General features: G+C 41.6%; 1 protein-coding gene across 5 annotated transcripts in view; it reads right to left on the bottom strand.

Annotated features, from left to right (window-relative positions):
* The window catches only part of FLI1 (Fli-1 proto-oncogene, ETS transcription factor), a 114,766-nt gene extending 101,596 nt beyond the window's left edge, over nt 1-13,170 (bottom strand). For 2 of the 5 annotated variants that reach the window (XM_024209623.2, XM_024209627.2), the window contains exons 1-2: nt 12,515-12,699; nt 10,353-10,461 (exon numbers count right to left, since the gene is read on the bottom strand). In XM_024209623.2, the coding sequence (XP_024065391.1) occupies nt 10,353-10,418 (66 nt within the window). In that variant the 5' untranslated portion in view covers nt 10,419-10,461; nt 12,515-12,699. Of the gene's footprint in view, nt 1-823; nt 888-10,352; nt 10,462-12,514; nt 12,700-13,126 lie in introns of those variants that run through there. The other 3 variants (XM_024209624.3, XM_024209625.2, XM_024209628.2) reach the window with 3 other exon arrangements.
* Between the last annotated feature and the right edge of the window lie 595 nt (nt 13,171-13,765).

Here is a 13,765-nt window from a genome sequence, read left to right as displayed (position 1 = left end):
TCCTCTACGTCGAAGTAAGTATACTGTGCTTTAAAAAGGGGGGAGGCATTTAAAATAGTGCATTACAGTAAGATGGGTTCAATTATTCGACTATATCTATATTTAAAGCCATTTCATTTCCCCCCCATCAGTATTAACATTTGAAATATTTATTGACCCTCAGGGTCTGGCCCAAAGCCTCGTGGAGTCAAAGGGAGACTGCCCGTTTCATTGCAATAGGCTTCGGATCAGGGCCCCAGTCAATTTGCCCCGCTATCTCCGGCGAAAAAGCCACGGATCACTAGTTTACTAACCGGAAAGTGACAAAAATAATAACAGCAAATAAAATTCCAGACCTGTCCCAAGTCCCCCTCTACCTCCCGGCTGTGGCAAATTTGGGGGGGGGGCGGGGGACACACTCCTCAATCCTTCTTCGGGAACTAAAAAGTAGATGACAACAGATGCAACATTTCATCCAACTAGAGAGCTAGAACATCGATCCCAAAGAAAAGGCCATTTATTTCCTCTTCTAAATAGTACATCCAAACAAACAAACCACGCTTTGGAAAAGCTCTCTAAACAATCAAGGTAAAAGAGACACACACTCCTTTCTACCCCCTCTCCCCTCCAAAAAAACCCCAAGCAAAACCATCTAGCAACAGGATCATGCAACATGTCTGGCATCTTTTTATTCCCCACTTCTGCAATGCAAGCTGCTGTAGCCCAAGGAGAATCCGAAAGATAAAGACAGTAATTCAGGGAGATGGAACCAAGAAATCCATTTCAAGGTAGGACACTCCTGTGAGTCCTTTCAACATAATTTTCCCTTTATGGAGTTGGTTACCTTATCCAGTGCAGTTGCGTCCAGTCTTTTGCTTCCCCCCTGATTTTTAATCCAACCACAGGGGGGGGAAAGTCACACCTCTGTCCACATTAATGTGCACCCCCCAAAATAACAAAATGACCCTCGTGTTTCTAGTCAGCTGCAGCAGAGGCGCCTTATTCATACTTTATTTCTCCAAGTGCAAAGCTGGCAGCCCAGCAGACCCCTCTTGCCCCTCCCTCTAACCCCCCGCGAAATTAGCCTCATCAATTCAGCTACAATTTTCAGTGCAGAGGCAGAGACAGGGGGACTGAACGTGATCAGACCTGGAGCTCTTTGGGTTGCTGTTTGCTAGCGACTGTGGCCGTCTCCAGCCAGGAGGGGAAGAGGGGGGGGGGTCGGCAGGAGAGGGGACCGACCGACCGCCTTCCCTCTCCCCTCCTACCCCCCCCTCCTGTCTGCTTTACAATCCAGGGGTCTGCAGTGGTGTCCCCTGAGAGCAGCACATCTGGATACAGCTAGCGAGGTCAGGTCCCCCTGTGCCTAGGGCCACAAGAACTGGAGTTCAATTAAAAGAAATCACGGTTAACCCTTTGCTTCCCTCATTCCCCATTTCATTCTTCCCCCCCCCCGCCCTCAAATTAAACACCAAAACCTCTTTCCTCCACTTCCCCTTCAGTATCACCACATGGGAGCCGCTAGCTCCAGAAAAGCAAGAGGTTAAGGAGAAGAATGAAACGCATCCTCCCAAAGCCCAAATTATTTCCTTTCTGGGCAACATTAATACCAACCTCCAAACAGGAACGGTGGGGGTACGGTCAGACAGAGGATTTATACCCCCTAAAGGGCGCTAGAAAGTGTCTATGTCACCCAAAGACCAAGGAAAAGGCGTTTGGGTCTTTAAACTGAACTATGGACTCCTCTCTTTGATGGGCTAAAGGCTGGAGAGAGAGGATGATTCTTCAGAACTGCAGTGAAAAAAAATCATCTGAAATGTACAAAATATATTAAAAACAATCGGAAATTTACGAACACTGAGTTCTGGTGATAGCGCCATCTCCAAGGTGACAAGATATAGCAAATAAACGCATGCACACTTTAAAAATCATTTTGGATCCCAATTTCTCCACAAATGTAAGAATATAGACAGTACACTCTCTCACTCTCTCTCTCTCTCTCACACACACACACACTTTAGAGATGTGTTTTGGTTCTCAATACCTCAGCATTTAACTGCAAAAAAACTGAAATATGATACCACAGCTATTTCCTTAGAAGTGACTTAAAGAAAATGAGTCAAATTGAAGCATACTAGGGCTGCCTGATAGATTGGATCTATAATTTATATACACTGTTTTGTCATCCACTCCCCCACCCCCCATTACCCTTCTGTTTGGTCTTAAAAAAAAAAGTTTGGTGAAAAGTCCCAAGAGACAAAATAAGCGAACCTGTAAAACATTAAACCAGACAAGTTGAACACACTATTATTTTCTCATAATAATGCAACAAAAGAAGTTTTGCTTCCTGACTTTCTCTAACCCCCACCTCCTGAAGTTATCTCAAACTTTTGAAAAAGGCTGGGATATTCAGAAACGTGGTTTGCCAGATTCTGGATCATCCAATTGATGTGCACCGACTCGGATTTAACAGTTTGATAGAATCGGTACAAGGGGAAAGAAATCCCAAATAATGAATAAAATAATAATAATAAAGGATGTGATATCCTTAACGTTTAATATTTGAATGCCCAGAGAAAGGCAAAAGTTATTTCAAAGTGAAATGTTTGTGTACAATTCTGGCAAATATGTGTAACGTTTAATCTGATGCTCGACTTTTTGGTGCATAATTATAGAGAGAAAATAATTCTGATTTTTTAAATCAAGTTACTGACAACTGGGAAATTATTTGATCTTGGCACCTACAATAGTTTTTACCTTAACAGTTTTCAAATGGTTGCATTCAGACAGGTTAAACGATTTTCTCGCTCTCTCTCCTCTCTCTCTCAATACACTTATGAAAGAAACGAAATTCTAGTCTAAAGTATTGAGTTAAATGTTGCTCATAATCTCCTGGCATTTTTTCCCCTTTATCCTTTAATTGAATCACACAGAGTTCGGTCTCACATAGGAGGTGGATACTCATCCCTGAGTGTAACCCTACTGAAATCAATGGGGTATACACCAGGCTGGAATTTGGCCCGTGATATTTAGCCTAAAATATCCAACATCAAAGGAGTTAACGGCCCGTTATAGTCCAATGCCAGTCTTTCGCATGGGGAGATACCCGCAAATGTGTATTTGTGTTTTTGTCTTTGATTTATGCAGAAATATTTTGGCCACAACTTCAAACTTTGTATATTTCTTTTACATCTACTTTTTCTTCAAAGGTGAAGAAAGGATCGCAGCATATTTGGGCCTGAGCGGCGGGTTTGAAAGCGTGTAGGGTATTAACTGGCATGAATCTATCTTGTTGCCTGTTGTAATCAGACAGTATCACCTTGTGTTCTGGTTAAGAATGCAAGATTTTGAGCTCTGTCGTCATTTTGTAGCAAATGAAAGAAATCGGTTAGCAACTGGTCAGCCAGCCTCCTTTGACTCTGTACCTAGAAAGTGGCCCATTTCCCACAGTTCCTCTTAAAAGTTCCTCTTAAAAATAAGTCCTAGATCTGCAACAGCAGAAGAGGGGGAGGGGAGGGGGGGGGGGACTGGGGCTTGATCCTGCTGCAATCCTACCTAGAGAAAAAGGTCCCATCGACTTCAATGGGAGTTTTAGGGTTGGGTTGCGATGTGGCACTAACTTCACTGCAGAATTAAAAGGCGAAGTGTTTTTAACCTCCACTTTCTTACAAAGCAAAGAAGGAAAGCCAAGCCTAGGGCCCGATCCCCAGGCAAGACTCCCATTCGAACCCAGGGGCCAAAATTCTGCTCTCAGCTACAAGGGTAAAATCTGACTGCTTTGGAATCCCTCCAGATTTCCACCCATGTAACAGAGCAGTGGAGTGCAGGATCGGGTCCCAGGACCCATAGCTCTTGCTGAATAGGAACGAATATTTGGAAACACAAGTCCTAAAAAAAAAAAAGTTGTGTGATGCTAATAAACCCTTAACTAAAATCTAGTGTCTTGGACGTTGTGTGGAGAAGATACAGGGTAGCTTTGAAGCTAGCACACAATTGTGCAGAAAGGTGGTTAAACCGTCCTGGATGGTTTTATTTGAGATCCATGTCCTAATAATCCAGTCCCCTTCCCTTGCCTCCTCTCCCCGCCAACCAAACCACCCCACAATTATTGAAAAGTTAAGCACGAAAAAAACAAAAATACTGAAGGCCAAAAACACAGACTGCAGCGCACCAGCTCAAAAGTCTGGCCCCTCGCTTGAGGCCATAATTAATTTGAGATTTATTTTTATTGGAGAACTCAGTCTCGTCTGACCTTAGCCAAACAGACTTCAGCTAGACCCTTGATGCGCTTGAATGGAACAGAATATTTCTCTCTAACTTCTCTTCGGGCGTCCGTGCCTGCTTTGAATTTGTTCCTCAGACTTCAGATATTTGGAGATTTGAAGAAAAGATTTAAAGCATTTCCCCCCCCCCTTTAACATCCACTTTTTTTTTGACACAGTGGTTGGGAGGATGCAGAGGGGGCTAGAATACAAAATGCATATTCAGAGAAAGAGAGAGGGGTGGGTTCCCCCCCCCCCCCGTCTTTAGAAGGTCAGAAGAGGTGGTGACTTACAGAGGGGGGCTTGGTTACTTGGATTCTGGTGTCTGGAAAAGCAAGAGTCTTTGAATATAAAAGCTTGTCCCCTGTGCCCTAAAGCCTGTTTTATTTTAAAAAGGGGCTCAGTATACTACGCTTCCAGGATAAACAATATTTCTCCCCTCCCCTGTTTAAATTCAAATTACACCTTTAAGGTAAAACATGAAAGAAACAATGTAAATTCTTTTTCACCCAACGTTTGCATTTTGTCGGGTTGAAGAACAAGCCAAGAGTCACATGAATAGGGTAGGGGTGAGAGGGGAGTATTTTTAAAGTCTAAATGTTCCAAAATAAAAGGTAGGTGCAAACAAGAATTAAATCCTTCAGCACTAAGTTGTCATAACACATTAATCAAGACCCCGCTGGAGTATAACACTTAGCCATGTTGCTGCCTCAAGATATGAGCATAAAAAAAAAAAGAAAGATTTGGTATGCTCTTGTATTAATCAATAGTAAGTATGTGGATGACATAGGAGTTCCTTTCCAGCTTCCATGTTCATGCACTCGACTGGAATGTTTTAAACAAAGTTCAAACATATTCATGGCTACAAATCTTTTGCAATTCGCAGCTTTCCTAGAGGATACCTGCTCCAGTCCTCCTGAGTGTAGTTGGTGGAAATTGACAACTTCTGTTGGAAACCAGTAGTTTAAAAAAAACCAAAAAACCCCCAAACGATGCAGCAATGGATAAAGTACTAGAAAGTGGACTGAGTGGGAACAGTGCTGCATGGACTGAAATACTTCAGTCTACGAAGTCTTTGCATGTCTCCTCTCCATGCTACTAAGGTTCTATATCAAGTCTTAAGATGCAAGATGCTGCAATTTCTCCTGGCTCTACACAATTATATTTCCAGCATTCTTCTCACTGAACACCTGTAGGAAACATTCTATTGTCTGTCAAGCCACCCAGTTTTTTTTTTTTTTACAATGAATTCACTAACTACAATATTTTTCCTCACTAGGTTAGTTTGGCATGATTTCCCCAGAAAGTTTCCTTTCCCAAACGTTTTTAAATGATTATTTGTCTCGCAGTCTGTTCCAGCAATAGTCTTTGGCTACTAGTGTGGAGCAGGAAATGATAACATGTCAATGTCAGTGTTTGTCAATAGCCTTAATATTTTCCTCTCCAATTAAAATGTCAGTGTTTTGGCCATCAAAATTCTCTCTTTGGGTTTCTTGTAAACCCTCCAGGCAGGGTGAAACCAAGAACAAACCAAATATTGTTTCCATCCACCCAGACTATTTTGCTTCTATGAATATGCTTCTTTGTATAACACCACAAACATTATGGCTGTATAAAAATCATTAATTTTTTTTTTTAAAAAAGCAAGAAACTCCTGCACTTAAACTATGGTTCTTTCCTCCCCATCTCATTCAGACTGGAGTGAATTCCCTTTTCTGGCTTACTTAAAATCCGAGCCCCTTTTTGTGTGCAAATGTCTACAGTGGAATATGCATGGTGGCTTTGTTCAAATTTCAGAAGTGTGTGGCCGCACAGTCCAGAGCTGGAGAAGGTTTAAAGTGCTCGCCAAGGAAGCGCCAGAGCTATCATTGCTTGAGAATGGAACTTGATTGTTTTGTAACAAAAGGCTTTCAAATAGATTGTGGAAGCTACTTCTTGGGCAGCAAGATGTGGACTGGTCTGAAATTTGACTGTGCTATGTGACTGCATCAGGTACTATTAGTGGTGGGTGACAGAGCAGTTTGCTATGCCCAGTTGAAACACAAAAGTATTACCAAGTCCAGGAGTTCAAATATCAGAAGACCAAAGGGTTTTGCTTACAATAAGCTGAAATGGGTATGGTTAGAGCACTGGCTTAGGCTGTGGAAGACCTGGGTTCAGTTCCCTGCTCTGCCACAGACTTCCTGTGTGACCTTGGGCAAGTCACTTAGTCTCTCCATGCCTCAGTTTCCTATCTGTAAAATGGGGATAACAATGCTTCCTTCCTTCCATGGATATTGTGAGGATAAATACATTAAAAGATTGTGAACTGCTTTGAGATCTACTGAGGAAAAGTGCTAGATGTGAAATAGGCACTTTTATTAATCGTGGGCATGTGGATTTCTCCTCTGTGCCCTGAAAAGAGCAAGAAAATACCCCCAAAATGTGGAGCTCACCATTTAAATGTGGGAATACAACCCCTACACAATATTGGAGGGGGACCTAGAGTGGAGATGCATCATTTCTTCTGCCATTCTGAAACATCAGAATTTGAAGCGTGAGAAGGAGAAAACTGTACCTATCACCCCACTCCCTCATAATGCCAGAAGGGACCATTGTGATCATCTGGTCTGACCTCCTAACATAGCACTTCACCCTGTGATTCCTGCATCAGGCCCATCTAGGCAGCACCTGTGAGTGGGAACTTCCGACAAGGCCCCGTCACTGTTCCTCCCAACCTCACTTATCTCCAATTTTGCAGGGTCTGTTGGCCACCTGTGTGATTCTGCATGACCCGACCAACTTTAGGCCTTGCCTTAGAGAGAGGGGAAATTGTGGTTTGGATCCTTATTGAAAGGGAGGAGGAGAGGCACGACAGAATAGGCAATCAAAAAACATCGGTGCACTGCCTCTAGCACAGACAGTGCAGAAGTGGAGTAAATGCTACTATGATTCAGCGAAGCCAGAGTGCAATGGTAAGAACTGGGAAAATCAGTATTCAGAGGTCATATTGCTTTGCTTATAGCCTTAATACTTTCCATACCCAGACAGTTAAGACTCAGTTCTCATTCCTGTGCTCTCTTTTTAAATTTAATTTTCCAATTTACGTTACACGTTTCATTCTCTAAAGTCAAGTACTTATGTTTAGATGAGATTAGCGCACACTGATGTACTCTGCAGATTATTCAGCCCTTGCAGCTCAGCAAGTACAGTAATGGCATAAGGGACATATACACATTCATATCATTATGTTGAAGAAAACAACAGGGACCTATAATTAGTTTATAATAATTATGTTTGCCTACTACTTTGTCATGTGAAGGCACATCAGGATGGTTTGTTCACATGCTCAGATATAAATAATTAGTCATGTATTCAGATTACATAAATAACTATCTAAAATTGTTATAATTATGTACTAGATTTATGTAAATGCAGAAAAAAAGGCACCCATCCATGTGCTCTAGGTGTTGATGCAACTTAAAAATACATCACAGAACTATCCGAAATTCAGCAGTATGATTCAATATAACCCACTATCAGTGAACCAGGCAATTTAAAAACTCAGATGCCCTTCCCCCTCCAACAATTCCCCACCCTTACAATACTCCCCCTTCCCCATTTCAAATGCTTGAGGGAAAAGATGAACTTTGCAATGTTGCCCAGGAAAGCTCATCATATTTAAAATAATTTGGGTGAGGAAAGCAAATTCCATTACCATGGGACCCTTTCAGAGAACACCCTGCCAGCAGCCCCTTCTCATTTATACCAGTGGAGACATTTAAAGACAAGACATTTATCTTCATGAGTTAAGGGATAAAGTCTTGACATAATGCTTATAGATATGACACTGTTAGTCAAGGAGCTTTATAAAAAATCCAGTCCTACTTTTCTCCTCCACACAAGTAGCCCCAGCGACCAATGGGCAATTGGGGTTTGGCCCATTTATTAAAATAAGTCTCCCAACCTTTTCTGAGAGGTAGGCAAATAAATATAGTCTCCATTTTCCAGAAAGATTAAACGAGAGGCAAAAAATGCCCAGTGGCTTCCCAGAAGAAGGAATTAAAACTCAGAACCTCCTCATACCCCCATACCAGCGCTCAAAAGGCTGTTTGGGGGAGCAGGACACAATAGATCACTATCCAATAGTAATACCTGGCTGTTATATGACACTTTTCATCAGTAGATCTCAAAATGCCCCATACCATTATGCCCATTTTACAGCTGAGAACACCAAAGCAAAGAGAGGTGAAGTGACTTGCTCAAGCCTACCCAGGAGATCAGTGAGTGAGCCAGAGACAGAACCCAAGTCGCCTAAAGCCTAGGCCAGTGTTCTAGCCACTAGGCCATGGTGCCTCCACTGCAGGTGAATGTTTTCTACAAGGCACCTATTCTATGGGTGTCATCCTGGCCCCATTGAAGTCAATGGGCGTTTTACCATTGACTTCAGCAGGGCCAGGATTTCACCCTATCTGTTTTATATTTAATGATTAAGGCCCTGATCTTCCAAACACTTAAGTGTGTTCTTAACTTTAATCACGTGAGCAGCCCCATTGACCACAGTGCAACTACTCGTGAATAAAATTAAACATCTGCTTATGTGATTGCAACATTGACATCTAATTGCCTGATCCAAAGCAATCAGAAATCTTCCCACTGACTTCGGCTGGCTTTGGATCAGGCTCTTAAGAGACTTTACTCAAAACCTTGTTGGTTTTTTATGTATGAAAACAAGTTATTTCCCCAATGACATCAGTGCGCACGATGCTTTAGAGACAAATACCAGGAGACAGGGTCCCTGCCCCAAAATAAATGGCAGATGATGATGAAATGTTGCAGCGTGAGTTCAACATCCTATGAACTGTTTATCTCTGTTCAATTGAAACTAGGAACATAGGCCTGGTTGGAAAGCTCTCCCCCAGGAAAAATACCCTCTGAGGTCAATGGGAGCTTTGCCTGAGTAAAGCTTACCCACCATTACAGCTAATTTGATGCAGTTCTGTGTTGACCAATTCCATTCCATATGAATACTAACAATTTAGGCCTCAAACCTAATTCAGTAGGCTTCAGCTATTCCATTTTTCATTACAAACAATTCACCCAGCTCTAGTTAACACCCTCTTGTATTCCATGAGTCTGGGAGACAAGAGTCTTGTGTTTTAGATTTTCCTTAAGTGCTGTGGCATGCAGGGTTTGCCTTAAACGTGTAACCCAGATGTCTTGGGCTTGGTTTATTTACATTCTTGGGAACTGTTGTGGAAAAAAAAAAGTATATGATGTCAAATATAATATAGTGCTCAATGGCACTATAAAGGGACAAGAATCTGCCACCTTTTCCTTGGAATTTGCTTTGGGATTGGTAGAAATAGAAATAGAGGCAATAACAACTCATCACAATACAAGCTAAGTCCCACACTTTGCTTTCTCCGATTTAACAATCAGACACATATTTGGAGGGCAAGAATTGGTAATATGTGGCATTAGCCATTGTCTGGTGTTACCAGGTGAATCTATGTACCTGCTAAATAATCTGGGTAGCAAGCTCCAATATTATACACCACTATCTGGTCCAGCAATCTATTTACCTCAACAATTGAAAGAGACGCTTATTATTCAGTTAATTCCATTTTGCTTTGTCTTTAAACTCATTTTGACGAAATGTAGCACTTTACATATCTAGGCAATCATTTTTTGTACATTGAGTTCAGTGGTTTGCACAGCAGAGAGGTAAAGGCATTTTAAAATGAAATTTAGTTTTGGTTGAAGATTAGATAGTAGCCAGGAAAGCAGAAAATTGGAAATCAATATAAGAAACCATTATGGTAAACTATTGCTAGAACATCATCACTATCACATTGCTTAACATCTAGCATCTATACTGTAATTCAGGACACCTCAGGATAATATTGGTTATAATATAAAGGAAGAGACCACCATAATATGTTATTGGTCACTAATAGATATACAGAGCTCAAAAGATGAATCTAAGTGTAAGTGTGATCATTTAGGATTAAACCAACTCCGACTGAAGTCAATGGCAGTTTTTCCATTAACTTCAATGAGTGCTGGATCAGGCTCTTAAACAGATATAAATGATCTTGAATTTTCGAGGATTGTAATTTTTGACATTACCTGTTTAAAGATGCTGTCATGTCTTACCTTGACGTAAGACGAAGTGTCTGGTACTGTCTGAAACATCCTTATATGTTTAATAGCTATTTTAAAAGGTCCTAAAATTGACCTAAAAATAAGGGGGAAAAAAAGTAAAAATGAAGACCAGCAAACAAACAATAGTTTTGTTTTGAAAATTAAAACCAGTAATAAACATGTCAAATGTTATGATCAAGTATTTGAATGTTTCTTTTTTTAAAAGAAGGTAAATAGGAAAACTTCTACCAAAACAAGGAAGTGTAAACTAATAACCAAGATTGAATATCTGCCTTTTAACTGCAGGCTTTACAGAAAAGAACCCTCTCCAGTTTTGACTTGGGGGAGGGAGAGTTTGACGTTTGATTAAGTGAATTTCTTAATCAGCAATTAAAAGCTAGCAGAAATACCCATGTTTTCATGTTGAGACTAGTTAACCCTATTGACTTGAACCTAGGGGTTTCTCTTGGTTACATGAATGAAATGCAGTTGTATTTCTTTACTCATTAGAACCACTGTGGGTCATTAACGCGCCAATGTAAAGAAACCTTTCCCACAAATCATAGTTTTGCCAAAAGTTTTATTGCAAAACAATAATGATAATTTTAAAAATAGCGAACGAAAATATAATCCTAAATGGCAACAAAACTGTACAGGATTGTCAATTGCAATTCTCCCATTTGGGATGGTGCTGTAACATTGTCAAACTTAGCTGTACTTCAGAACTTGTACCAAAGCAGAATATGTCTCTCTCTCTCTCTCTCTCTCTGAAGTCTCAGGTTTGTAACACAATGATCTCATCACGAACAGTTTTTCTAAGGTCAGGACTGCACAATTCAGAGATTAAGAATGGAAGGATCGTGAAATGTGATGGCTGGAGAAAGTCGAGTTTCCATTCAAGAGAACAACAACAAACTTCAGTGATCAAATGAAATTTGCAATCAAATTAAACTCTCTCTCCACACATCCATACACGCTTTCCCTGGATTAGAGGAAACTCTTTATTCCCCCCGAGCAGTGCTATAAAATGCCCACCAACTGTAATAAATCCATCGTTAAAAGAAGCAAAAAAAAAAAAAAAACCCTTTACTTCCCACTCGCATTGTGACGCTCGGATTTTCCCGAGGAAAATTTATCAGAGGCAGATTTTTCTTCAGATTTTGGATTCAAAAACCATCAAGATCAAGGTTATATGGCAACATTCAAAGTATGCAAGAGTAGTTTTGCTACAAATAGCTAATAAATCCCTTTGTGGGGCTGTTGAGGGCTGGAGGGTTATAACTTTGTAGTTTATTGTAGGTGTGTTTACACGCACAACGACAGATAGAACGCCCAACTGCGCTGTACAGAACGCATACAAGAAATTATGCCACCCAACTGAAACGTAACTGGGTTTTTGCTCCGCGATCTGTTTAGCTACAATGCTATCCGCCACTGAATGCCCCTCTAAATATACCTCCAGCCCATAGTTAGCACCCCACGGTAATGAGCTAGTCACGCAGCATCCAGCGTTTCATTCACCGATCCGCGTTTGCAATGCCAGGAGAACACCTCTATACCCGCACCGCCTTCGCGGTTGAACTGCTCGAAAACATCTGTTGATTTAAAAAAAAAAAAATTCCCAACCTGGCAAATAAATTGTCCTGTGTCTGCACGTGACCCCCCTTTTTATTGATTTTTAAAGCATTTGTTGCGTGGCCAGCTGGCAGAGAAGGGCAACTGATTATAGAATCGACAATGTGTTTCTGATAAGCACAATTTATTTTTCTCTCCTTCCTCCCTAACACGCTCCAGTTTCTTTTGCTTCTGAACTTGCAACAAGGAGGGGGGGGGGGGAAATCCTCCAACCCTCGTATGAGTTGAGGGGACAAGGTAATGTTCCTTGGGCATTAAATTTGCTGGGGTCAGGGATTCATCATACTCAATTTCCCTCCCCCCCTTTTATCCCTCCCGCTGAATCAGCCCCCTCATTTGCTCCCCGTGCATAATTAGGCATGTTTCAAATCAATAAACACATCTGCATATTCAGATTCAACCTTAAAAGGCAACTCTGGATTATTCCCCAATAGCTTCACCCTGCCAGCATCACCCACAGTCTAAAAGGGTCTTTTGTGTTAACTGCTCTTGTTTGTTTCCAAAGGACTCACCTTTTATACCCTTTCCCCTCAACCCGTGGAAGAGCAGTTTGTAAAGATCCAGGTTGAGACCAAAAATCAAATCCCCACCAGGTCTGTACTGTAACCCTGCTGCGGCAGTGTGGCAAAGGAGAGATTAAACCTGCTGGATCCCAAGCAGCACTGAAGTTAAATTTCCCTAGTACATCCAGACAGTCTGCATATCCTCAGGGGGCTTCTGTAATGCGCTCCACTCGAGCCAGCGCTTTTCTTCTTCTCTCTCCTATCCCCAGCCCCCTCCCCGCCGCAACTTTAAATTTGATTTCCGTTTTCCCCTTATCAATATTTCAGCTGCTGCCTCTGGTTAATCATCCTAATGTGACATCCTCGCCTCTGTCACAGCCCCCCCCCCCCCCGATCGCCCCAAAGACTCTCCCTTGTCCTGCCAGCAACTTTAAGGAACTTTAAAAAAAAAATCCTCGTTTTTAAAAGGAAAATATTGCTGAGGAGTCAAGCCAAAAAGGAACGCTGAGTGGAGCTCAAGGACTACCTTAAGCCCCCTTTTTAACCAAGGAAGTTTCAAATATCCGTTTTTAAATAATCGTGCCTTGGTTTTAAATAAATAAACAAACAAATGGAGCCTACCTTGCAAAGCAGGTCACCTATTTCCCACTGACACGGGTCTGAAAATATGACAAAACAAATTCTCTCTCTCTCACACACACACACGGAAAGGGGACTTGAAAGAGCTGTTCCACGCACAGGATCAAGAATGTGAACACTTTGATTCTCTTTGCCAGTCAAAACCTCCACGATTTTCTTAGCTATTTACTAAAAACAGTCTCTCAACCAGCAAAACAAACAAACAAACAAACAACCGGGAGGAAAAACATATATCTTCTCTGAACTCCACAGAGCCAAATGTATCTGCTGGTGTAATGGGATGAAATCAGTGGAGTTGCACCAGTAGATCATTTGCTCTGATCTGAGGTAGGAACACATATGAAGTTCAGTGAGACAGACACGCTTTTTAATGTAACCCTTCTCGGGGTTACCAAAAGTATTTGGAAAATGTCCTTCCCCACTCGGCTCCGTTTCGCCCTTTCCCAGCTTTACCCCAAATTCCAACATATTGAAACATTTTTCTCCTTAATAAGAGGAACATATAAAGTGAAGGGGTGAAAGGGCAGCCCGAGGAGCTATGCCCGTAGCTCCGAGTACAATTTACTCTGGCAGACGAGGCGTTTAGCATTCCTGACCATTCCTAAGGAAAACAACCCCGCA

The sequence above is a fragment of the Terrapene carolina genome, unplaced genomic scaffold (assembly GCF_002925995.2).
Source record: "Terrapene carolina triunguis isolate 2854851 unplaced genomic scaffold, T_m_triunguis-2.0 Scaffold374, whole genome shotgun sequence".
Lineage (NCBI taxonomy): Eukaryota > Metazoa > Chordata > Testudines > Emydidae > Terrapene > Terrapene triunguis.
The sequence above is the reverse complement of the archived record's forward strand: the minus strand, read 5'-3'. Positions and strand labels throughout refer to the sequence as shown.